At 49.5% G+C, this 25,013-nt stretch overlaps 9 protein-coding genes across 9 annotated transcripts; 4 read left to right on the top strand and 5 right to left on the bottom strand.

The window, feature by feature from the left end:
* Window positions 1–426: 426 nt before the first annotated feature.
* On the bottom strand, window positions 427–1,041 carry EDD37DRAFT_692378 (uncharacterized protein; the record flags this gene model as incomplete). The annotated part of the gene is made up of 1 exon (XM_062820039.1): window positions 427–1,041. One exon carries the CDS (start codon window positions 1,039–1,041, stop codon window positions 427–429), a length of 615 nt encoding a protein of 204 aa, XP_062673999.1.
* A 740-nt stretch (window positions 1,042–1,781) lies between these two features.
* Window positions 1,782–4,661, bottom strand: EDD37DRAFT_647762 (uncharacterized protein; the record flags this gene model as incomplete). Its single annotated transcript, XM_062817924.1, has 1 exon — window positions 1,782–4,661. The coding sequence occupies one exon, from the start codon at window positions 4,659–4,661 to the stop codon at window positions 1,782–1,784; it is 2,880 nt and encodes a 959-aa protein (XP_062673998.1).
* An 806-nt stretch (window positions 4,662–5,467) lies between these two features.
* Window positions 5,468–7,513, bottom strand: EDD37DRAFT_606890 (uncharacterized protein; the record flags this gene model as incomplete). The annotated part of the gene is made up of 1 exon (XM_062814932.1): window positions 5,468–7,513. The coding sequence occupies one exon, from the start codon at window positions 7,511–7,513 to the stop codon at window positions 5,468–5,470; it is 2,046 nt and encodes a 681-aa protein (XP_062673997.1).
* A 714-nt stretch (window positions 7,514–8,227) lies between these two features.
* EDD37DRAFT_606889 (uncharacterized protein) lies at window positions 8,228–9,411 on the bottom strand (the record flags this gene model as incomplete). The annotated part of the gene is made up of 4 exons (XM_062814931.1): window positions 8,228–8,318; window positions 8,388–9,027; window positions 9,213–9,299; window positions 9,360–9,411. 4 exons carry the CDS (start codon window positions 9,409–9,411, stop codon window positions 8,228–8,230), a joined length of 870 nt encoding a protein of 289 aa, XP_062673996.1.
* Window positions 9,412–10,237: 826 nt separating this feature from the next.
* On the top strand, window positions 10,238–11,365 carry EDD37DRAFT_624274 (3-oxoacyl-reductase). The gene is made up of 4 exons (XM_062816156.1): window positions 10,238–10,591; window positions 10,653–10,760; window positions 10,820–10,976; window positions 11,038–11,365. The coding sequence occupies exons 1-4, from the start codon at window positions 10,281–10,283 to the stop codon at window positions 11,221–11,223; spliced, it is 762 nt and encodes a 253-aa protein (XP_062673995.1). The 5' UTR covers window positions 10,238–10,280; the 3' UTR covers window positions 11,224–11,365.
* Window positions 11,366–11,562: 197 nt separating this feature from the next.
* EDD37DRAFT_624261 (uncharacterized protein) lies at window positions 11,563–14,057 on the top strand. Its single transcript, XM_062816155.1, has 5 exons — window positions 11,563–11,957; window positions 12,046–12,717; window positions 12,794–13,012; window positions 13,058–13,341; window positions 13,414–14,057. The coding sequence occupies exons 1-5, from the start codon at window positions 11,803–11,805 to the stop codon at window positions 13,977–13,979; spliced, it is 1,896 nt and encodes a 631-aa protein (XP_062673994.1). The 5' UTR covers window positions 11,563–11,802; the 3' UTR covers window positions 13,980–14,057.
* A 339-nt stretch (window positions 14,058–14,396) lies between these two features.
* EDD37DRAFT_685733 (MFS multidrug transporter) lies at window positions 14,397–16,757 on the top strand (the record flags this gene model as incomplete). The annotated part of the gene is made up of 7 exons (XM_062819898.1): window positions 14,397–14,573; window positions 14,638–14,714; window positions 14,806–14,857; window positions 14,920–15,094; window positions 15,157–15,252; window positions 15,327–15,824; window positions 15,889–16,757. The coding sequence occupies 7 exons, from the start codon at window positions 14,397–14,399 to the stop codon at window positions 16,476–16,478; spliced, it is 1,665 nt and encodes a 554-aa protein (XP_062673993.1). The 3' UTR covers window positions 16,479–16,757.
* Window positions 16,758–17,577: 820 nt separating this feature from the next.
* Window positions 17,578–19,243, bottom strand: EDD37DRAFT_293415 (uncharacterized protein). Its single transcript, XM_062811146.1, has one exon. The coding sequence runs from the start codon at window positions 19,086–19,088 to the stop codon at window positions 17,739–17,741; it is 1,350 nt and encodes a 449-aa protein (XP_062673992.1). The 5' UTR covers window positions 19,089–19,243; the 3' UTR covers window positions 17,578–17,738.
* A 1,753-nt stretch (window positions 19,244–20,996) lies between these two features.
* EDD37DRAFT_647758 (uncharacterized protein) lies at window positions 20,997–23,348 on the top strand (the record flags this gene model as incomplete). Its single annotated transcript, XM_062817923.1, has 3 exons — window positions 20,997–21,930; window positions 21,986–22,232; window positions 22,616–23,348. The coding sequence occupies 3 exons, from the start codon at window positions 20,997–20,999 to the stop codon at window positions 23,346–23,348; spliced, it is 1,914 nt and encodes a 637-aa protein (XP_062673991.1).
* Between the last annotated feature and the right edge of the window lie 1,665 nt (window positions 23,349–25,013).

The following is a 25,013-nucleotide window of genomic DNA, read 5'->3' as shown; positions in this document are numbered from 1 at the left end:
CATGTCTACATGGTTCATTGCCTGTAATTCGACACCGGCATCTTTTCCTGCAAGCAAGACGCTTCTGCTGGTCTAACATTCTGACCAGGTGTTGTGGCCTTCCGTGCTTCGGTGGTGAGAAGTGCAAAGAGGACTTTCGTCGATCAAATCTGGTCGAAATTGTAAGCAGATGTGCAGTCCTGATGATAATTCTGAATGAGAATGTAGGGAGGAGCAAGATCTTATACGCACACTACTGCCTCCGTGACAGAGCAGGCAAATGGGCCAAGAGTGTGCCGACAGAGCAGTGAGACAACTATACCAATCCATTCCAACGCCCTTCGAAGTACTGCCTCGCAAAGGTAGCTGGAGGCAGTGGCCCCGGCATACATAAAACGACTTCCAAAGGGTTCTGCGAGAGCAGCGGTCTTGAGTGATCTACATACCTCAGATTTCGTTATCCTCAACTTCTCTCGAGCCAACTGGACGCGGGCCAACACGTTGCTTCACCGCATCCTTGAACATGTACATGCCCGACCTCAACGACCAGCACAAGCTGAAGATGTCGGTATAGCGTCGTCTATCCCTCATGATCTCTCCAACAGATTCCGGATACAGGGTTTTCAATTCCACAAAAACACCACGTGGCCCATGTTTCCTCAGATACTCCTTTCTGTATGCATTGTACGTACGACCCATTTCCGAGTCTCCTGACATGAAGTCCTTCCAGAATGATTTTGCCACCTCATTGTACTCTTTCCGAAGTCTCTCAGGGTCAGGAGTTGGTCGGCCAATGAATGGATACACCACCGTTAAGAAAGTCTCTTCTTGCGGCTCAGACTCCGGCTTCTGAAGCTCCCCGTATCTTTGGACGTTAATGATCATCTTATTGATGCGCTCTATCTCCTCGTTGAAAAACGGCCTAAGAAGGCTGAAGTCATACGCCCCAGTCTGTGCCAACGTGACGCTGATTGGATGAAACCCATGCACACACGGCTCTTTGCTTACAGGTTCGCATTCACAAGATTCGTCGTAGATGGAGTGGTCTTGCTGCTCGGCCATTTTGGTGTGGGTTTTGTGGTGGGAAGTTTGCGCTGAGCTGTCTTTCGAAAGAACTGTGATGGGGAGTGGGGAAACGACCTGCGATGAATGCGCCTTGTCGAAGATATGAGCAGACGTGCAAGTGTAACGTTATCCAAAAACTGAATCTGTAGGAGGAGCAATTATCTATACTCTTTCAACAGCCTCTGTGACAGATCAGGCAATATGATAACAAAACAAGGCAGTGAGGTGAAGACGCCATTTCACCCAATCGCACGTCGAAGTACTGCCTTGCAAGGACGGTGGAGGCAGTGCGCCAATCGATGAAACGATTACCAAGCGCGTCTGCGAGGGCAGATGTCTTGAGTGTTGCGCAAAGGATGTCGCATTCCAATAGGGTAGTCTGCTCCAGGTTGTCCATCCGACAAACTCCTCTACCACTGAGTGGTAGTCATAAGACAGGCAAGCACCATTGATCGATCAGATCATTAATGTGGATAAACAGCATTGGGATAATAGATACAATTGATGATGTGGTTTCAGCTCCTGCTGGGCATGCGCTGGCCAGCTCCTAGAACCTCATTTGTCTTTGAGATACATACAAGACCACCATCTACTTCAAGCTTTCTGTGGCTTGAAAGATACCGTCTCCATCGCTCCAGCTCATTTTATCCAATCCCTTGTACAGGCCCTGAAGTCAGTAGCCCACACACCACATTCTGCCCGTAATTTCACAAGAAAGAAATTCGCATACCACCCCATCAGTTTCCAGATTCTTTCACAGAAGGCATCAAGGCCACCTTCCCATTGATAGCCAACAGTACCAACCCCAATGTTCCTATCAGGCAAATTCTCATGATCAGCAGTCCGACCACTCTTACCACAAAGAGAGCTTGCTTGTACAGTGGAACCACTAAGTTGCCCTGCTCATGAGCATCAATCTGACCATTCAGAGACTGTCGTTGATCAATATGTTCCTCTGGCTCAAGGTCGTGTTTCTCTGGTTCAGGATCGTGGTTTTGTGTCTCAGTGTCGTGAGTCTCCGCTTGATCAAGACCACCCAACGGGCCTTCTGCAATGACCTTTCCATCATATTTGATAAGATATTCGCCGTCACATTGGGAGATGCAGAGTTTCCCACTGCGCATCACGGTGGTTCCATGCTCTTGATTGATAGAAAGCTCCCCACTAGAGGCATTGGGTCCTCCAGGTCCGATAACAATGCTGGCTCGATCGCTCTGCAAGGTGAATCTATCACCCTCTGTGGTGATGCATCGTTGCCCACTCCGAACAGTGTGTTCGTCGCCTAATACGGTTATGCTGTCCTCCCCACTTTCGAGAAAGTGATATTCAGAAAAATCATTGACCATAATTGCATGCTCCCCAGACCGCAGATGGCAACGCTCTTCGCCTTTGCGGAAAATTTCGTCCTGGCCATTTGTGATGACAGTAACGCTTCCGGTCTTATAAATGCTGGCTTCTCCACTGTGAACCCGGACGGTTTCAGTGTCTTCAGCGACATGAGTTTCTTCAGTGACATGAGTCCCTTCGGTCACTTGAGTCTCTTCAATCCCTTGATGAAGTTCAATTTCTCGATTGTTTTCAGTAGCTTCATCGTCTTCATGAGCGGGAGTCTCCCCACCGATATCTTCACCCGCGCTGGTTGGCCCACTTTGAGAAGCATCCTGATGGTTATCACTGCCCTGGGTGTCGTTGAAGGAAGTTGTGTCATGTGTCGTGGCATCAGTGGCAGTTTGCTCATTGTTGTCACCAGCGTTAGCAGTTGGTGGGGCTGCTGCATCAGGCTCTATGTTCGCGTCCTCGTCTGCTTGGTTGCCGTCTGCTTGGTTGCCGTCTGCTTGGTTGCCGTCTGCTTGGTTGCCGTCTGCTTCGTTGCCGTCTACTTGGTTGCCGTTTGCTTGGTTGCCATCTGCTGGGTTGCCATCTGCTGCGTCTTCGTCTGCTTCGGAAGCTGAATCGTCTGGTAGGCCCACATCGTCATAAAATGCGTCATATGGCACATGGCGACCACGCTTTCTTGCTTCCTTTCTCTGGCGGCATATCTTCTCACGTGGAGTCATGTCTCTGGAGAGTAGTTGAAAGTCATCGAGCTGGTGGCTCGCCTCAGATCGTAGCAGACGAATGCCGCAGGCTTCCTCCAGTTCCCAAATGGGTTGCAAGGGTTGATAGATCCCCCTGCCAAGAGTCGTGCGGCGCCTAAAAACATTGTCCGGACCAAGTACACCTTTGAGATATGGTCTCTGCTCAAGGTACAGCCGCGGAGCTCTACATCCATCGGCCATACTTGCCCACACCCCGCCGACAACATCACCTTCAATGACAGTTGAAATCTGACGTCGAGGGGCTATCTGCTCGATATCAATGGCGCCCCCAAGTCGGTTGGGATAGCGGATTGCTGACCACCTATTCCTATGCTCTGGCCTAGGACCATACCGGCCATAACCGTAAAGTGCAGGGGCTTTGCATTGTGCTTCGTATGGAAGTAGAACAGTTGCGAAGACAGTATTAGACTGTAGGGCGGAACGAGGTGTGGAACCATGCACCGGAGTTTCGGCGTCCAACAAAGTGATTATGCTGCAATGCCCGAACTGTCTCAGTCTTCCTTCGCTTATCGCAATCCTCATAGCCGTGACGAGGGAAGCCACGAACAACCCATGTGTTTGATAGTGGTCTTCATGAAGTAAGAAGCAATGCAGTTGGCGCGTGTCCTCGAACGGTCCTGTTGTATTGATCACAAAAGAACTGCCTTTGACCACGCTTGAGCCCGGATGGAGCACAGCGGAATTCGAAATGGCGTCCGCAATAGGTTCTCTGGATACTGCTCCGGACAGAGAACTGGTCAGTGACAGCAACTCTTCGCATAGCCAGCGCATACGTAAGCGTAATGATCTCAGACGTGGGATGAGTTGTCGAACAGCAGGACAGACGTGGTGGTTTTCCGCATGTGACTCTTTGCAGTCCCAGAATCCTTCTGTGTCCAGTTCCAAATGTTGCACGGAGGCAGGCAATGCTCGCAAGAGGGCCACAATATGGTAGTGGTTGATGTAGAAGCCTGGAGAGCCACCTTCTGGCGAAGAAACAACCAAGCTGAAGCTTTCCAATGCTTTCATTCTCTCCATCACAGCAGGTATTTTGTCGAGATGTTCCCATAGCGCCAGAGTCTGCAGGGTCATTTCCTGAGCCTGTCGGTCTCGAGGGAGATAGATCTCGCGAATCGAGGCCGGTACAAATGGCGGGTTGGGTATGGGAAGTCGTGTGTGGAAGCTCAACGTCAAAGACCGTGTGAGTCCAAGGTTAACACTTTCCGAGCTTGAGAACTTGGCCAGTGATGTGTTGGTGATGCAGATGTCTGTCCAAATGATTTCCTTCCCGATATCGTGCCAGACTGAACAGGTAGTAAGAGCATTGAGGAAGGAGCCGTCGTGATCAGCGCGTGAGCTCTGTCGCAGCTGCCGAAGGATGTGGAAGAGCAACTCTCGAGGAAGTCCATTGACATTTCGCATCAAAGTTTCTTGAACTTGAGGTTTTTGAGTTGGATGAATCCAATGCTCAGGTACCCGAATTTGACCCTTCTGAAGTGCGCGCTTCCGCTTTCGAACCTTGGAGATCTCGGGTTTCATGTTGCTTGTCGTCGCAGTGCGGATACTGAGAACTGGTCGAGCAGTTTGCAAACTGGATCGATGATCGCAGCAAAACCAGAAGAGATTGTTTGTAAGAAAGCCAGAAGAAACTTGGTGCATGATTACAACTGACTTTGTCACAGGCAGAGGCAGTGAAGACCGTCTTATCCACTGCCTTGCGGTTTCGCGCATCAGGCTGTGCCAAAAGGGGCTACGGCTTGGCAAGGCTGTCACTGCCTCGAACATCATCACTGCCTCCGCAAAGGCCTGGAGAAAAACCGGACGAGAGTTGAAAGACGTGCTCTCATTAAATGATAGCAAGACGAAATCCATGGGCTTTACAGTATGTGGAAAACGCTTTTAGTCAGTACTCCCAAAGCCAGTAGTTACACGGGAACATCTGCTGAGTCTTACATTGAGCTCCTCTTTCTTCACTGAATGGAGCTTCTGGGTGTTTCTCTTCCGTAGCTCGCCCAATTTTCTAAGAAGTGATCCTGATTCTTTCATGTCTGATCTGTTACTTATCAAACACACCAAATCTATCCTCCGCCTTGTCCCTTTCATGCCCACGCGCTTGTGTGATCATTGAACCAGTCAATGTCCAACTCCAGCTTCGATAGCCCTCCCTCCGAAACAATCTCGAATCATGCCTCCTGAGCTTTCCAACTCCACAGGGCTCTGGAACTTTGTACTGCAAGCTCCCAAACCCGGCAGAGTATTGCACAATCAGTTTTGCGCATACCACCAGCCCTGCTCAACTCACCAGTCCTCTCGACGGTTCTGTAGGAATTTGTTCCAGTCCCTGGTCAAAAGTTTTCAGTCTTAGGGTTGCCGTTGATGTTCTCAGAGGTCTTTGGGAGAAAAGCTTTCCGATGTCTGGCTTCCCGTTGTTCAGAGAGTATCTGCAGCAATTCGGGCGATACATCTTGTCTTCGAAACGCACCAGGCTGACTCTCATGCTCAGAACTCCGGGCCTCAACGTTGTTGCAAGGCTCTGAACCTTCAGCATGCGCCTCTTCAAGAGGGCTTTGATGGGTCTTTCGTTCCGAATCAGCTTCTGGCGATTGAATTTCCGTTCTGTACTTGAGACTGTTGGGGTCGTCCTGAGCCTTGGAGTCTGCCGTGCTGTTTTGCAAGATCTTTGCAAAACTCCTTTCCGGATCTTCAGCAGGTTCTTGTTCCCAGTCGGGTATCCCTTGCTTTCGCTGCCAAGCGAGCTGACTTTGGGCCTCTGTGCCTAGAGCGTCGCCGTCGTTGCAAGGCTCTAAACATTCAGTATGCGCCTCGTCAAAAGGGGCTGGCTGGGTTTCTTGTTCTGAGTCAGCCTCCTGTGATTGACTTCCCGTACTTCCCACAAGACAGTTGTGACTCTCCTGAACCTCATAGTCTGCCTTGTTGTCTTGCAATCTCTGTGCGGGTCTGATGTCCCGAAGTCTCACGATTCTTGGCCGGTCGGGAGTTGTCCCTTCAATTCGCAGCACGTGTTGCTGACTTTCAATCTTTGGGTGTTGTTGCTTCGACATCCTGGCTTGGGTCTCTTTGAGGTCGTTGTACTTCTTCTCGATACTTTCTTTCTCGCTCCTCAGCGCGCTGTACCGCCAATACTGAGTACCAAGCTCTGTGGCAAGGCGGTCGTTATCGTCCTCGAGCTCCTTCTTCTCCGCCTCAAATTCGTCTTTCTGTGCTTTCATGCTGAACTCGACTTTCATCAGCTGATTTTCAAGTCGTGCTATAGTCGTAATGTCCATCATGGCCTCTAAACTCCGACTGTCCAGCTGCTTCCTCCACTTGACAATCGTGTTGTTGTTTTTGATGGATTTCCGGCCCAGTTCTTGGAGCTTTACGTCCTTCATATTGATTTCATCTTCCTTTTCTTGGAGCATGTTCTTCAGCTCTGTCACCTTTTCTTCCAGATCTCTGACTCTGTTGTCCGTTTCTTCGAGTTCATTCTTGGGGCGCATAATGGTGTCCCGGTACGCCTGATCAGTATTGACCTTCATTGGATCGATGCTCACAGCAACGTCCAAGAGTCCATAATGATCTGACTCTCCAGCTGTAGCGTTGTCGTCGGCAGCGTCGGCAGTGTCGACAGCGTCGGTCTGAACACCTTTCGAGCCGTAGTCGGCAACGCCATCGTTACTCATGGTGCTGGTAGCATCCACAGAATGAGAGTGAGACGATTTGCCAGCGGTGTCATTGTTGTCGACAACGTCGGTCTGAACAGCCTTCTCGTTGGAGCCGGCAGCATCATTGGTGTCATTGGCCTTTACGTCCTCTTCTCTGTTGGTCAACCAGCATGTAAACGACAACCATGCGACGAGCAACAAGACGAAGACGAAAGCCGATTCGGCCAACGAAAGCGCTGGCATGCTGACAGGCGTCGGAGACAACCACGTAACGTGGTCAGTCTCACTTCGGTTGAACTCCTTGTCGTTCACAGCAGCGCTGGCGGGCACACAACGTCCCAACGGACTCTCCTGAACAATGTACCAGAGGTCCTCCGCAGGACACTGGCTATCGTTGTTGAAGATGATCTCGAGGTCATCTCCAACGCGAACGCTTAGAAGGTTGGGAACCGGAGGAAGGATATCAGAGACAAGACCGCAGCCTTGCTCGAGGCAGGTCTGGCCTGTGGGACCCGTTGTACGAGTTTGGACAAACAGGACATCTTCGAAAGATTTTGCCTGGCCAAGGGACTGTTTCGTATCGATGGGAGAATACTCGACGACTTCAGCCCAAGGTTGGAATGGCAAGGGTGTAATCGGTTCGACGGTTACTGTTGGGAAATGGTAGGGTTGACGCAGGCCCAGTTTGACCGCGACCGACATCCAAAACGCGCAGTCTCCCGCCATCATGAGAAACTCTGATCAAGGTCGGTCAGTCTCACGCATGATTAGCAATCCAATGCACACTTACATTGTTGTGGTAGCTATTTCATCGAGGTGTATGGTTTTTGGGGTCGAGGTATGGTGAAAAGACAAGGCAACGGGTGGGCAAGAGTGTGCGGTGTAGCGCAGGCTGTGAGGTAGAGTCAGGCAAGTTTGAGAAGTGAGGCAGTCGAAGTACCTGAATTCATTGTTAGTTTCTCATTGTTCTCCGGCATTGAGCGTTGAGAGAAACAAAGAGAGTTATTCATACGTGAGACTGTTGGCCAAAAGCGCCTGATGTCCGACTCTCATCAAGGATTCTGACGATTTCCACTGAAATGGAACTGCTAGAAGTCTGCAGGTTGAGAAAGGGGGCAAGGCTCATCAGCTTCTGCTACGAAGCGGGCTTGATTATGGTGGCCGCAGCTTGATAAAGTCACGTAGGTTGAGGGAACATTCGTGAGAAAGCGATTAAAAAGCTGGAGGAACATTTAATCTAAGAAATAGGAAGAATACCGCAGGCAGTCAAGTGAATATATTGTTTTGCCTACTTAGTATGCGGTGTAGTGATCTGACGAGGCTGCATCGCCAAGGGGTAATGCCAAGACCAACAAGGCTGCGGTATTAGCACTACCTGAATTCAAGACTGAGCACCACTAATATTAATGCCAGAGCTCATGGTTTTGACTATCTCTGTTGCTAAGCGGCGATGCCTATACGGTCCTCACAGCCATAGTCAAAACCTTGCATAAGTGTGCCATCGCCCTGCTCCCCCTCAAAGGTGTAAGTCCTGCTTCTTCCATATCAAATACATCAGTAGCGGCAACCACACGTCATCGACGATCGAGCACTGTCCTACCTGGTCTGTCTGGGGTCTTCAGCTATGATCACATCCAGCACAATTGTCTGACAGAGAATGACTGCAACACCGAAACATTCCAAAGCAGTCTCGATCACTTGATGCTTTACCAAGTCAGGGTTAAGCTCGCTGCTGTGCTCGGGATAAAGTCTCAACAACTTATTGTACTGACCAGCACCAGCTCGAAAATCGGGGGCTCCCCACTTTCTTCGGTATTCCTTGACATGTTGTGCACGGAGATATCGCAGGCTCGATTCGTCCGACTCTTCCCCCCAGATGGTTGCTTGAAGAGCCATAAATTCGTCCCAAAGCTGGTCTCCGGATACCTTGTCTTCAACTCCGTTCGGTTCGTCAAATCGACCATACTTACGTAAGTTGTCTACCTTGCTAGACATCAGGTCGGTGGCCTCCTCAATTCGTTGGACCAGAGGGAAATAGTCATTTTTCATGTCAAGATTACCTCTCTCATCGCAGCGGCAGGCCTCGCCTCGGAAGACCCTCTGCGAGGAGTGTCTCACCATGTTGTTGATGCGTGTAAGTGTTTCAAAAGGATATGGTTTTGGTCGATGTAGTTTTGTATGAGCTTGATGGACGATGGAAAAGGTTTCGCGAATAAATAATTCGGCGCGCAGACGAACAACTGCCTTGAAGAATTAACTACCATTGTTATAGATGCTTGCGCGGCTGGTTTTGTTCTTTGTTTATGTCAGCTAGTGGAAATGGACCACTGCCTTTGTGACTCGGTCATTGTTCACCTTGTTTCCCCAGAATGACGCTTTGCGGATCTCGAACCGTCTTTGTCATGAATATTCTTTGTTCACACACCCTCTTGACACTTCGTTTTGTGAGGCAACACCACCATCCGCAAAGCCTCACCACTAAGCACCGCGTCCTGCTCGAAGTTGATGACCACTAACATAATCCAGATCCAGTGACGCTCTAATCGTAAAGACAACATCTCTCCTAACGTACTGCAAACCAGGTAGGAGGAGGCACAAATGGCCAGCCAGAAACGAACAGACATATTTGAAGGAGTTGGAGTTCTTCGCGACGAGCTGCCTGTATCAGTGGTGGTAGCTTATCCACCTCCCTTGCGAAACTTGCACCATATCTCTCACATTTCGTAGTCAGATGCCCCCAGGAAACTCCAGCGTATATATGGTAAATAGACAGTCAACAGGCAGCAGACGATTGGGAGTGGCATTGGAGCTGGGGTAGCATGGTAGAAGAATCACTTCGTATTCTTTTCCAAGGCCGAAAGCTGGAATGCAGTGGCCTCGAGCATGTCCGGTCAAAGGAGAACAAATGACGCTGATTGGTCTTGTCTTGATTTGTAAGCTTGGAATCAAGCTATTGCTGGCCTCATAACACACACTCCATATGAGGCTGAAAGTACTCGGCCGTAAGCATGATCCTGCTTTGAGGGGACTAGCACGGGGCAAGTGGAGCTGCCGCGGGCCGCGGGGCATACGGTGCATCGCTGATCTAGAACTTCAGCATCGGTCAGTACTCTCCAACCTGCTTCTACGCAGTGTACTTCTTGAACTCAGAATAGGTGGTTTGTAAGCTTGGCTCCTTTTCTGAGTTAGATGTATGGACACGTTCAACACGCTACTTCGTAGGTCGAGTTTGACCATTCCATCTCCTGTGACCAGAGCTGTCGGACTGTCCAGTACGGCCGTTACCAACGTGTGAGCTGTGGATTGCAGACCTACATTCCACCTTGACTACATTAATCAGCATGTTGATGGCTTTTCACGAGTGACTCGAAGTGGTCGGACATCGCAAATTCAGGTATATAAAGTGTGATAGGTGAACTATCGAAGGAAATTTTCAGCAAGTACTATCGTCTCATTGGATAGCTGAAATTATCGCAGAGTCTGCATTGACAGCATGTCGTCTTACCTTATCACGGGCACCTCTCGTGGCCTCGGGCTGACCTTGACAACGTGTCTTCTGGAACAGCCCAAGGATCAAGTTCGCTTCGTCGCTGCAGCCGCACGGACCAAGACTTCTGCTCTTGAAGCCCTCATCCATCAATATCCTGGCCGCATTGCTTTCATTCCACTGGAAGTAACTAGGGAACAGAGTGTGCATGCCGCGGTCGGGAAAGTTCAAGAAGCCTTGGGAGCTAGTGCCGGTTTGGATGTCTTAATCAACAATGCCGGGATCATGCCTTTTGTACCTGAAGGCATTATTCAAGCGTACGACCCTCCCTTCGTATTATGGGCCCTTGGTTCGAAAGCAACTGACATAACATTCCAGGACCAATCTCATGTCAACCTTTGAGGTCAATGTCAACTCCGTACAACTGTGCTCGGCTGCATTTCTGCCTTTGCTGCGCAAAGGTTCGAAGCAACTCGTGTTGAACATGTATGTGAAAGCAAAGTCCGTCTGTCTGGGAGATTGGGACAGCTAATGTGCCTTAACAGTGGCAGCATCTTGGGATCCATCACTCTGGCACCATCCATGGCGCCATATCCAACCTCCACTTACAAGGTTTCGAAAGCGGCGGTGAATATGTTGACGGTTCAATGGGCCCTTGACCTAGCCAAGGAGGACTTCACCATCATCTCAGCGCATCCCGGTGTATGTTTTCCTGGTCTGAGAGATGAGATGCCCTGAACTTGTGCTAACCTTACTTACACAGTGGTTGAGGACAGACTTGGGCACCGACCAAGCCGATCTGGCGGTCGAGACAGGCGCAAAGGGCGTGTTGGAGATTCTCGACAAGGTCACCAGAGCCGACACTGGCAAGTTCTTTGACATTCACGTGCCTGGCTGGGACAGCGAAGGGAAGCTCAACAAGTACGAAGGTGGAGAATTGCCGTGGTGAGGGAGGCGATGGTCGAACCGTCAAGCAATTCGTCGAAGACTAGGACTCATCTTGCTGGAAAGAAGTTCTGTAGCGCTCATCCTGGATGTAAAACTCCTAGAGCTACGAGTTATCCGTTGGAGGGGTGGCCCTGCAAGATCTCGTCGAGTTTAAGGATGCCAAAGGCAACAATTCACACCGTCATATTATCTATAGGCACGGAGTATTCCGAACCGAGCAAATATCCACATTGGGACTATTCTACGACGTCATTAACGATTCTTACTTTATTCGTCAGCACGGTCCAGGCATCACTCCACGGAATCGGATCGGAAGAGATAACATCCTACTCCGATTCCCCTTTCACTTCGTCTTCTCTTCTCCTACTCCGTCCTTCATCCCTATTGCTTTTTCAATCCCTCCGATCCCTACTCCTTCTCCTCTGCTACTGCGTATTGCCTTAGTTGAATTGCAAGGCTGGCTGACTAATTCTTTCGATGGCTGCCGGATAGACTGAAGTCCGTGTCAGTTTGTCGGTTTCTTGGTCGATATTGATTGCACTCTCACGTGACTGGGCAGTTCCTACCATACTGGTGAAGTATGGCAACTCCCTACCCTGATAGTCTGTTCTCAGCAGCAGCCGACTCAGAAAAGACGTCGGAAACGTTGCACGTCCGAGCCTGCACGAATTGTGTCCGCGCCAAGGCCAGATGCTTGAAGACTTCTAGCGTCGATGCCATGGGAACGTGTGAAAGGTATAGTAGTAATATGGACTGTCGCAATCCATATCATCCCATACGCATCTTCTGTTACTCTACGACCTTTTCCTAACATCTACGGTAGGTGTCATCGCATGAAGAAAATCTGCCAGCCGTCACCTCCAGTGCGCAGGGCTCGTACACTGAAGAAACTCTCTGCGGATAAGACCTCTAAACTGGAAGAGAAACTAGACGGCCTTGTGACACTCCTTAAGTCGGCAGCTACTCAAGGTACCTCAGGGACTCTCAATGCAGCACTAATCAACTCGTCTCTGGAAGGATTGCAATCTGCAGGCCAGACATTCTCTCCTATTTCAACAGCCAACGGCAGCGTTTACCCGGGACGACATGCGCACAATGCGCCCACTCCAACCGGAGATGGCTTTCCTCGGCCGATTTATACTCCAGCACCATCTGCATCTTCCAAGTCAACACCATACAGCAATCATAACCTCGAACCTGTCCTCCGTCCGGACTTGGAGCCAAGTCCAGAAGAAGCAGAGTTACGTTTGAATAAATTTCGAGATGACTACGTGGAATACTTTCCATTCGTAGTCATATCACCCTCTCTTACCGCTCACAAATTGCGGCAAGAACGCCCAATCCTTTGGATGTCCATCATGGCTGTGACTTCACCTTATTCTACTGAGCAGATTTACTTCTCCAATGAAATGCGGGCCATTATAGGAAAGGAAGCGTTTGTTGAAGGCACTAGGAATATGGATTTCCTTTTGGCAGTCCTTGTCTATACCTCTTGGTGAGCCTAGACCAATGGTTGGCCCCTTAGTCAGACCCCAGAGAGTTCATGAAGCTGAAAGGACGAACTTGCTTAGGGATCGACGCTTTTGTTTTGGAAAGCCAGTATTGATCGCTCTAGTACAACTTGCAGTTGCAATAGTGTATGATCTTGGACTTGACAAACCACCATCAGAAGATCCAGCAATGGCTTTCGCCTACAACTTGAAAGGAGCCAGTAAACCCCCAATCATTGCAAGAGCCCCAACGCTGGAGGAACGAAGAGCTCTACTTGGCGTTTTTATGTTGAGTTCAAAGCATGTCTATGTCTCAGTCGTCGGATTTGAAGCTAACGTTTACAGTTCTACCCGCACGTTCGGCAGGGGAAGTGTCATGCGCTGGACAGCTTATTTGAACGAGTGTCTTCGCATATTAGAAACCGAGAACGAGCTCGATTCAGACGCGGCTCTTGTCCAGTTGGTCAAATTACGTTTGATATCTGACAGAACAAGGGACATGGCGGGACCATCGGCTGATGCTGATGTCGACCTAGCTGCCAAACTTCCCACTGACTTTTACCTGAAGTCACTCGAGGCGCATCTTAGGTCTTTCAAATCAAGCATTCCCGATGGCTTGTCGAACAGAGGTAAGTCATTTCCATCCATGTTTTGGTCCTAGACATATCGCTGCCTGGGACATGACTGATCGCTGACTTTAGCCATACTTCTGATGGAACTCTACATGACCGATTTCAGCATCCACGAGGTTGGACTATCCCAGGGTACTGATATCTTTGATGGGTCGGAGAATCGGCGGATGGAATGCCTCTGGACTTGTCTCAATGCTTTGAAATCCTGGATCGACGTTTATTCTGGAATTCCACTGACTCAATACCCTGGGTTTTCGACAATGATATATTCCAATATGATCCGTAGCCTGATAGGACTATACCGACTATCGATATTTGAGCACGCTGGCTGGGATCGAACTGTGCTTCGAAGCCATATTGACACTGCGTCGTTCTTGGAGCAGTGCGAAAAGAATTTTGCGACCGTCAAGGATGTGACTGGTCTCGACGTTGGCGGTTCACATGATACAGATTTCTTCACCATCATGGCTTCAAGAGTCCGTTTTATCAGAGGGATTTGGGAACACACAGGCTCCTCAACAATGCCATCTCTTGCGGCTCCGTTGGGTGATGACTTGGATTTGACAGATTTTCAAGTGGATTTTTCAGAGGATGATTGGCTAAGGAATGTTCTGATGCCCCCCTGGAGCGAATAGTGCATTCTCCGCTGTACTAGTACTGTATGAAAATTGAGATCGGCGTATGCACAACTAAGGCTTGATTTTCCGACTCAATTATATGCCTATATATGCTCTAAAGCAATGACATGAAGTGACTGACTATGGTCCATTCTTCTGCTTGAAGTTAGCAGCATTCACGGGCCACGCTGAGTCGATCCATGCACTTTTCCCGCAATCTCCGACCCTCCTCATGATTTTAGGAGTAGGAGCCGTAAACGTCCGCTCCGACGGGGCTTTGTCACCCCGGTCAGTGTCTTTCGTTTTTACTTTACTTGCAGCCTTGCAGTATTTAAATTGATCATGTCTTCTGGGGCGTCTGATAACATGTTCTCAGAAGCAATAAATACAATCTTGTTGGCAGAACTATTGGTGTGATCAACGGCGACACATACCATGTCCACAGCACAACAACAATCGGTGGAGGCCACGGCTCCCGATCCTGCTGCTTCCTTGGATGTACATCTTGAAAAGCATACGGAACACTTACATGGCTTGAAGTTGGTTGCAGTTATCGCCTCTCTAAGCTTTGTGGCATTTTTATTGCTACTAGATGTCTCCGTCGTGAGCACCGTTGGTTGGCCACTTTTCCTTTGCTTCAGCACTACAGATCAGCAACTGACCGCAGAATCATCAGGCCACTCCCAGAATCACATCGGACTTCCATGCGCTGGATGATGTTGGATGGTACGGTGCTGCCTACCTTCTAGGAACGTAAGTTTGCGTCTCTTTCCCTCAATGCAAACCTCCCGCGCAAAATTGTCCTGTTTATCATCAGGAAGGATTTTCTGACATGAATGCATAGGTGTACACTCCAACCTCTCACAGGAAAGATCTATGGGCAATTCGACATGAAAGTGAGCAACAACACAAACGGGCCTGCCGTATTAAGACTGGGTTGACTAACTTCTACTTCTAGTGGACCTTTCTCATCTTCGTCGCGATTTTCGAGTTGGGGTCTGTGATCTGTGGTGCTGCCACATCATCGGACATGCTCATCATTGGCAGAGCCATTGCGGGATTGGGCGGCTCAGGTATACTTAACGGAGGATATAGCCTGATACACGCAAGTGCACCATTACCAAAACAACCATGTACGTGGCCACAGTCACCTGGACGGGCGTCCATGTACCTCAGCTAATTGGTATACTTACAGTTTATCTTGGTATCATCATGGGTGTGGCCCAACTTGGAATCCTTTCTGGACCACTAGTTGGCGGTGCCTTTACGGAGTATGTCTCCTGGCGATGGTGTAAGTTCAAGCTCAAAATGTTCCCATCCCAGAGATACCTTCGGTTCTGTAAAAGCTAACAGGACATGGGAAAGGCTTCTATATCAACCTTCCATGCGGTGCTGTGGCAGCCGTGGTATTTTTTGTTACTTCGATTCCAAACATACATCCTAAAGGAAACTCTACATTCCTCGAAAAACTACGAAAGCTGGACCTTACCGGCTTCGTTCTATTCGCTCCATCAGCAATCATGTTCATCCTCGCCCTTGAATGGGGTGGGAATCAATATGCGTGGAGCAGCGCCACCATCATTGGCCTCTTCTGCGGCGCCTTTGGCATGATAGTCATCTTCGTGGCATGGGAACACCGGATGGGAAAAGAAGCCATGATCCCACTCTCAATCCTCAAAAGACGTGTTATCTGGAGCACAACTATCCATTTCGGCTTCTTCGTGGGGTCAATGTTGACCGCAACATACTACCTTCCATTGTACTTTCAGACCGTCAAGGGTGCCTCGCCCCTTATGAGCGGAGTGGATCTCTTACCGTCGATTATCAGCCAAGTCATCTTTACTATTATAGCCGGTGCCCTCAGTAAGTTCAAGCCCGCTGCAGTCGACTCGGGCTATTCTTGCTTTGCTAATGGACAATGATTTAGTGCCACGAATCGGATACTATCTTCCAGTCGCAGTACTGGCGACCATGCTTGCTACTATCGGGATGGGGCTTACCACAACGTTTACTCCAACGACGGGGATTGGAGCCTGGATTGGATACCAGATCATCATGGGCGCTGGCCGAGGTTTGGGTTTCCAGATCCCCATCATCGCGGTTCAGAACAACTCTCCAAAAGAAGAAGTGTCTATCGTCAATGCGCTTGTCGTTTTCGCCCAGAATCTCGGCCCGGCGATTTTCTTGTCTCTGGACGAAATCATCTTCACCAATGGGTTGGAACATTACCTACCGATATATGCTCCGGGGATCAGCCCTGAATTTGTTGTCACTGCAGGTGCCACAGGTATTCGCGAAGCCGTATCGGCAGCAGCGTTGCCGGGGGTGCTGGAAGCATATACCAAGTCAATTGATCATGTCTTGTATCTTGGAACTGGAGCAGCGGGTGCTGCATTTATCTTTGCTTTTGGAATGGGGTGGGTGGATATCAGGAAGAATAGAGCAGAGCGGGAAAGGGTGGTGGGGCTGAATGATGAGAAGGAACAGACTTCTCTTTCTGACCCGGAGATGGCCTGAGAGATTGACGGTTTCATGCCGGACGCCATCAATTGTCGTGTATCAAATCGCCCAGTCCACAGTTTCAAGGACTAGTGATTGCGGCACCAAGTGCTGCACCACCCTGACGAGGCCGTCTCAACCATTGTTATTGTTGGACGAACTGCCGATGTCTCACATACACTCCGAGACGGCGACGGCAACGACAACGTCAATAATAAGGACTGCCAAAGCCATGCACCCGACGCTTAAAAGTATGAAGACTTGTACTCTACTCAATGAATATATTTACGCACTCTGTATAACAGACGTCCTTATTTGTCCCAGGTTGGAGTGGGAATATCAACTGTCTGTATTCATACCTCGACCTCTTCGCTTCATGATGACCAGGGCGGCGTTTCACGATCTCGCTTTCCATTCCTCGCTCCATAATCCCCTCGGGAACGGCTGGTATGGGAAATAATCGCTCGATGCCGGAGCATGTCGATCTAAAGATGCACCCAGTCGCGGCCCGCCGGCGCGGGAATTGATCGCCCTGCGTTCTTCCCACACCGGCCGGCCAGCAGTATTGCAGCATGATCGTAGAGAAGCACACATGCTTCCACCTGCTATTCTTGGTGTCAGTCTAACGTCGCGAATGTCTTAACAATGCCGAACATACCAGATTGCAGAATTTCCTCATTTATGATCGCTTCTCAGGCCTGACGATATCATTCAAGGTGAAGGCACGATGACTCACAACGGGATCAATGTTGTTCGCCTGGCGCACGTCTACTATTCACTTGGTGATATGGATCAGGCCCATGCATTCCTCTTCGACTTTGGCTTTGTCAGACCTCGCCTGAATGACAAAATCTACTAGCGTGGTTGCGGCTTACAGCCATATATATACGTCCTCGAAAGATCAGAAGACGCTCTGCCAAAGTCCTGGGTGGCACATCGGCAGTGGCCAGTGAGGAAGAACTCCAAGAAGCTGCCTCACATCCGGATGCCAACTCTTATATAAAAGAAGTGATTATTAGAATAAAAGATCATCTAAAACTTCAAAATTAATCAAAGGATTTATAGTATTTAGAAATTTTAGGGAATAGCAAGAATGTTTATATAGAAAAACTATTTCCTCATCTCTTATGTCGCTTTTCAAACTACCAGAATGGCCTTCTTATTTCACGGTCATTCAGTGACTAGATCTTTTGCCCGAAGACTTTTATTTAGAGGATCGGAGTACAGACTGGTGAAGGCTACCATCACAACCCAAGCTGTTTCTAGCCTTGTTTGGTATTACACCTCGCTCCTCATGTCGTCGCTCAGGCGTCTATGTAAGTCCAAATCGACCGGCTCGTTAGGCGTTTGATCCTTCTCCGCCATCCTTTCCTTCTCGTATTCCTTCACCAACCTGTGGTACCTGAAACGGTGTCCAAAGATTGCTAAAGCACCCGCTCCAACAAGCCAAGAGAAGAGCACCGGTAGTGCTATATGAAGATGCGGCACATATCCCCCCGACCAGATATCTGTAAGGACGTCGTAGGCCTCCCTTCCAGGCAGCGCATACGCCCAGCGGTAGAAGCCCGGATTGACTTCGAAAGGACTGATCGTACCAGTGATGTTGATGATGATGTAGGTAAGCACACAGAACGGTAGAGCAGGTGGTGGAAGAAAGGCAGTGCAGCTGTCTAAGACAAGAAGGTGAATATACATGAGAAGCCAATACGTCATCCAACTGAGCACAAATTGATTTCCGTTGACCTGCCAGTCCTCACGGAAGGCCCAGATGTAGCCTACTGTGCAAAGGGCAGCGCCAAGGGTAAATGTCACACTCAAGACGGTCCGGAGAAGAAGACTGATTTTCATGGGAAGCTGCTCGTAGATTTTCATCTCGTTGCAAACGCCATTGAGGATGAGGAGGAAGAAGAATTGTTGAAGGATTGGCATCACCATGCCCACAGTATTGTAGAAGAGCTTTGTCCCCTGATTGGTGGGCATCAGGTTGATCGAAGAGGATGAGATAGGATTGAGGAGAACCTGTAAGGCGTCGGGATCGGTGTTGTTAAGAGCCTGTAAAGCCGTAGGCGCAAACAAGGAATTGTAGGCAAGCCGGGTGGCGTCCACCAGGGTCTTGAGACTTGTTCCAATAGCCTCGTCGGATATCGGAGGATATCTAACCTCATTCCAAACGTACGTCAAGGCGGGGTTGGAGAAGTACGTCTGTGCATCTCGCCCACCATGAAGAGCTGCGGCAAGACGGTTGGATGAATTGGAATGCACGATGAAAGCACCCCAAAATTTGTTTTCCTTGACGGCCTGAACCACATCATCAGGATGTGGATACTTGCTCGAGTCAACCTGGAGCAAGGTCGGAAAGGGGTGCCCACGCAGCTGCTGGTAGGCCTGAGTGAGACACTCTCCGATGGCGTCGTGATCGTAGTCGATATGCAGAATATTGAAAGCGTTGACCCTCGTCGTATACTTCCAAATCGATCCGTAGAGGTAACACATGGTGGAGAGAAATAAGAGCCACAGTAAGAATGAAAGAACTCCAATGATTAGGAAGAATCTTTTCTTGTTTTGCCAGGCGTTTCCCCGATCATTTTGGCCATTTGTGCTGTTCTTGGTCGACAAAGTGTCACGCATCGTGAATAAAAGTTCCCTAGGGCGATCGAGTTCGTCTGAGAGGGTCTATGCACCAGTAGCACGAACAAGATGGCAGACAGAACGGTATATATAGTCTCACAGATGCGCTCTTCTTATTTTGCCTCTCCGTGAAGGACGCAATTGCGCTGTATGGACAATAGACGAGCGCTCCCAGCCCAAAAGTGGCGGAGCACTGCCCATGTGAACAAGATGCCCTCAAACCAGAATATCATAGCCACATCAGACGTAAGATTTTTGTCATGGTCAGTCATCTCGCAACCAGGCGCTACAAGGGCCAAGTAAAGCGTAATTAACCTCTCGCTAACCCCGACAGAAAGCGAGTTTGACGCCATCCCAACACTCCCCATCGACTCAATGCTTTGAACATGTGCCTGCTGCGAAAACCCTGAGTGCTTTTGAATCTACTTCCGTCGGTGCAAATAAGCGAAAGTTGACCTATCAGTGGAGTTAGGGAAATACTCACTCCGTCCCACACGCCATCGGCATAAGATCGCCCACCAACCTTTGCCATCGAGGCAATTCCTTGGAATTCCCCGGTTCGTTGATGGTATCAAGATGACGCAGACAATTCGATTGGTTTGTCATCGTGCAGATAGGTCGAAAGACGGGAAAGTCGCCCGGCAATGAGGAAGATTCTGAACTTTGGAGGACTGTGCAATCTGCTCTGAGCCATCTCTCTTCCACGGTGGAATTGTCAAACACGGAACACTCGGAGATCGGCACCAAGTCTGAGGACGAACGGCTTGATCCGTAATCACTGGACCGAATTCTTCGATGGAACCACGTAGCAACGAATGACCAGAGAAGTCTCTCGCACGAGCGTAGCTGTGTAAGATTGGCTGAGATTTTCCGTGGAGCCCCTTCAGTCACATTACGCCTGGCCCAGATCTCTTTTCAATGATGTCGAAAGACTGCTGTTTGAAAGTCAAGCAGCGGAGTTGATTTCAAGTCTAGCATACTCAATGATCAGACCTGGGGATATTCTCACAGATCCAATGGCCTTACCATGCCCTGCGTGATTTCCCAGCAAGTTTGATCTTCTCACTGATGGAGCAATCGAGTGCATCTGAGGCGCCTACCAAATGCCGAACTCTCACGGCTACGGGTCCAGACCAGCGTTTTCGACCATGTTATTTGACCTCCAAGCCACGAATTCACAGGAGGCGTCCGAATCTGAGCTGCGAGCCGTGCAGAATACGCAAAGTCAAGTGTGACAATGTTAGGCAAATCTAGGAAACCTTTTTAGGGCCATCTAACAAGAAGTCAAGTTGCACCCAGTCTGTAGTAGATGCAAGAATACTCTAGGTCGATGCAGTTATAATGAGAGTCTACCGAGAGGATCCAGAGCCCGCCGCACTCCAAGCTTGCAGACACGACATTTGGACGGGAATTCCGCAATAAGCAGAGAGAATGTCTTGTAAATGAAGCCAGTGCTCTTTCTCATTACCTACTAAAGAAATCCAGAACCGCTACCGTGATCTCAGCTCCCACTACGCCAGCGTCGTTTACAACACTGCGTGATCAGATGCCGCAGCTATGCCCTACCAGTGAGACTCTAGGAGAAGACCCGCGTATGGGAAGAGCAGAGGATGGCGATCGGGATATGGGCGGGAAATCTCATTCAATCCAGAGACGACTGGGTCCTGCGAAAGAGGTCAGGCAGAAGCCGCACGAAACGAAGTCGATGCGCAGACGAATCCCTCACACGTCCAAGTCGATTCATCATTACGTCGAGACCAGAGTATTGGATGCCATGGAACCCAAAACTTACAAGGTGGCGTGCCTCGACTTCCTGCTTGCAGACAAGACGAGGGCAATGTGTTTGGAGGTAGCAATGTTGGTCATCTCAGCCTTAATGAGGACACCACTCCGCGCCCTTCCAGCATCATGTACCATGCTTATTTCTCTGATGGATTGAATGCACTTAATCGACAATTGTCTATCCAGGCGGAGACGGTGAGCCCTCTGGAAAGTTTGGGTCGGCAATACATGAATATTCGACATCGCTGCCCTGTCCTTACCCTGGAAATGCTTGGTGAGGTTCCGAATCATGGTCAGAGTAACGTCCTCTTCCGAACCTGGCTGTCCGGATTTCAGCTCTTTAACCCACTTATGGATATGTCGAATGTCTTGGACAAATACCAAGAATTCTGGCATTGGTACGAACACAGAGGCAGCGAAGACAAGGTAGTTCCAGACTCAGGATATGTGCCTCTTATTTTCGCAATATGGTTCGCTGGATGCATGTGCATGTCGAAAGAAGGATTCAACCTCTGGTTTCCCCAAGCTGAACGTCACCTACTGTCTGCACACTTTCAGGACAAGGTTATGAAGTTTCTAAATCTCTTGTCATTCCCGCAGGCTTCCTCATTACACAAGCTGTCAGCGTTTCTGACCGTATTGGCAAGTCGTGAGTCCAGTCAGGACACTTTGAGCACAGGAGTTGAACTAGGCCTGGCTCTCCGAGTAGCTCAGTCTATGGGCTTACACCGAGATCCAAAGCGTTTTAGCCTTGCATCTTGGGAAATCAATACGAGAAGGCAAATATGGTGGCATATCTTGCAGGCTGATAGCGCGCTGGCCTTGGCCACAGGGCTCCCAGTGCTTGTGGATGATAGGGATTTCTGGGACACGAAGAGTGCTTCACAAGTAGAAGAGTTGCAACGTGAGGATTCTTCTAGTTGCTCGCACCGAAGGCTGATTGCGAGACAAAGAAACTCGGCAGAAAAAACCAAGAGGAACCTGCGGCTCCGAGAGCTCACCCTCCCTAGCACAAACTCAAGATCTTTCGTCCCTCAGCAAGCGTATCCTCTCGAGTTGAGTCTTGCAATTCACAACTCCAAGTCTAGTGGCAAGCACACTGACTACAATCACAGCTGCAGCTCGAGATTTGGTCAGGATACGTCGCGGCACGCATCCTGTGGGCCAGATGGATATTGAGCGCGCAAGATACATCCTTACAACTCTCGAGCATGACATGAAGACGATAATCAAAAGGTTGATCTTATCAGAAACGACACTGACGCAGCAAACGTCTCCAGAGTGTGTTCTGAACCACTGTTGCTCAGCAGACACAAGTTCAAAAATGCTGTGGGAGCCGACGCACTTCGATCTAGAGCTGGAGTATGTTCACACGCAACAAAAAGAGACAGCAAAGCCTCTGGTGGAATACCACTTGGCCTGCTTGTCCTCATTCCACAGGTGGCTTAGGTTATATATACTCCTGGTCATTGATAAGGTATCTCCCAACCGTCGGATTATTCCTTGAACCTTTCTGTACTGACTTGCTAGTTGTACTGCCTGTTTTATCAGCCCTTTTTGAAGAGTTTGAAGAGTGATATGTGGCCTTTCGTATGAGAAAGCGCTCTTGAACACTCTCAGAATCTGATACACAGATTCATACTTCTCGTCACCGGTCCAGCTTTTGTGCCTTTTCGCTGGAAGTGTCCCGGGACTCATTGGCCCGTCCATCCCTGTATTATCATACTAGTTGACCTCTATGAAAGACCCAGCACTAAGGAAGCCCCAATCTCCCGCGGACTGATCGATGAACTCTTTGGACTCTCGGGGTTTCTCGCTGATCTAGGAGCGAATGGGAATAACGAAGAATGGACCATGATATTGAGGCTACGTTCAACTGTTTGGCAGAGGGTGGGTCTCAATCCAAGCGTGTTCTGGACCGAAGAGCAGCACCACGAAGCCGACGCCACAAGAACCTCAAACCCGACTGCACAGCCGGACTTAGCAAGTCAGATTCCTCAGATGCACCCTGGCGGAACAGGAGGAGATCAATATGACAGGGAAACTACACTTTCAAAACTCCAGGCCCCCGCAAGAACGTTGCATAATACGCTCCCGGCTGAAAAAAGACAGGCCGCAGAAATCGGAAGCTCGAAACGGTCCATTTCGAGCTCTGACGAGCTAGATAATCTCAACTCAATCCTGTGTGTAGCTTCGAATACTGAATTGGGGACACAAGATGACCCACAGAGAAAACCCGACACACAGTCACGCAATGCACCCTGTGAGACGGTCGCGATGGAAGTGATCACGGACGCTTTCCAGCATGAAGTTTCTGCTCAAACCGCTGTCGATCCTAAGCCTCTTCACCGGGTCAAGGCTCCATTCGACTGGAGGGCTTGGGATAATGTCTTCGGACAACATCTCAGCATCAATTTTGACGTTAGTTCTGTGGCATGGGCAGATATCGACTCTTTGAGGCTAGAAAGCTCCAGATAGCCTTTCGCAATCGGAACTGCGATGTCAGGCCAGTAAGAATTATTTAAGGAGACAAGAAAAGGACTTTAGAATGCTCACTTTGGTTCCGGGCGCAATAATATCGTTAGAAACATATGATCTGTTCGATGCATGACCAGTGACGCGGGTATTGAGGTACACGTACGTATAGCCGTAGCATATGAGCTGAAATCTCCGATAGTGGCCCAAGAGCCGAAAACGTTCTTCTCTGTAGTCAACGTCATCCGTCACATCACCGTCGAGCTATGCTTTTAACATCATCACTGCCTGGATACACACAAGTCTGAAAACGTCAAGGATTCAATATCGAACAACAAAGAAAACCAGAGACAGCCTTTGGACGCGAAAATGGCCTGGTAAAGAGCTGAACATATCGTGCGGCGTCTGAGGGCCTGTCATTAGGTTCGACAATTTGCTTAGATAGCAAGGCCCAGATCCGCTGGTCTATCATTATATCTCACGCCGGTCTTCTGCCGCGGCGTACCTTAATCCGCCGCGAATGGCTCGGTATGATAGCTCAGGATGATGTCGCTGGTAAGGAGAAAGAGCAAGGTAAATCTAGTTCTCAGTACAAAGAGCCCGAAGGATGACGAAGCATTTGCCGTGAGTATTGCTACAAGTCGAGAGGTTGCAAAACGACCTAATCTGACACATCGAAGGAAAGACGATCGCTGGTCCTGTAGATATCGTAATGCTATTGAAGTTTGACAGGGAATAAGCTGCAAAGTCATGTAGCACCTAGATCGCAAGCCCGCTGGCCAGGCACCAAATCGAGCATAAGAGATGAGTGATGCGTGTTGCATCTGCCTCGGGGCAACACGGGAGCTGAATAGTCCGGCATAGGTCAGATCTCCATTGATGCTACCGACCGGGACCAATAGTAACCCGACTCTCTCGGCCGGTATCCCAAACAAAATTTGTCGGCCGTCTAGTGGATTATTCCTTCCACCACCTCGCCACTCTACCTTTGTGCAAATGCCGTCCTCTCCGTCTATACTTTGCCTTCCTGATGCCGGGCGCTGATTTGAAATAATGAGCGAGAGAAATCTAAAAATTGGCTGAGTTACTAACAGGTACGTGCTTGGGTAGGCTCAGCAGGGGTATAGTTTGTGAGGTTTTTTTTCACGAGACCTAATCCAATTGATCGCTTGCCAATGATTCTTACTGTCTCAGTGGCTGGAGCGCTTGTTAAGTTTTCGTCCCGCCAGACGTGGAGATGACTGGCTATTGAAGTCGTACGAAGTAGAGCGCCTGCCAGTGGGTCTCCAGAATATCGAGCGGTCGGGCGTGTACTCCTCCGTGCACCAGAGATATTGCCAATGGGTTGTCGAGGCGGGCGGGAGCGATGCCGTCATTGGAAGTTCACAGGCAAGCCTAGAGCTTCGTGCGCGTATCAAGCGGCACTGGGACGCCAACGATGGGGGAGAACCAAGACCACGGGATCGAACTGGGGTATCGCCATGTATCGCTGGTGGTAGCGCCTGAGTCGGACAGAGCCGCCAGAGAGCCTGAATGCAACTACCTTCACTACGTCCCTGTTTCCTGGCCAGGAGTCCGAGCTCCTCACGTCTGGCTCCAACACCAGAATGTTAGCATCCATCATTTGTCCGGACCGGAGTACAGTCTTGTCGACTTCACATCAGAAGG

Source organism: Exophiala viscosa (genome assembly GCF_022695815.1).
Source record: "Exophiala viscosa unplaced genomic scaffold EDD37scaffold_2, whole genome shotgun sequence".
NCBI lineage: Eukaryota > Fungi > Ascomycota > Eurotiomycetes > Chaetothyriales > Herpotrichiellaceae > Exophiala > Exophiala viscosa.
This window is presented reverse-complemented; position numbering and strand designations above follow the sequence as displayed.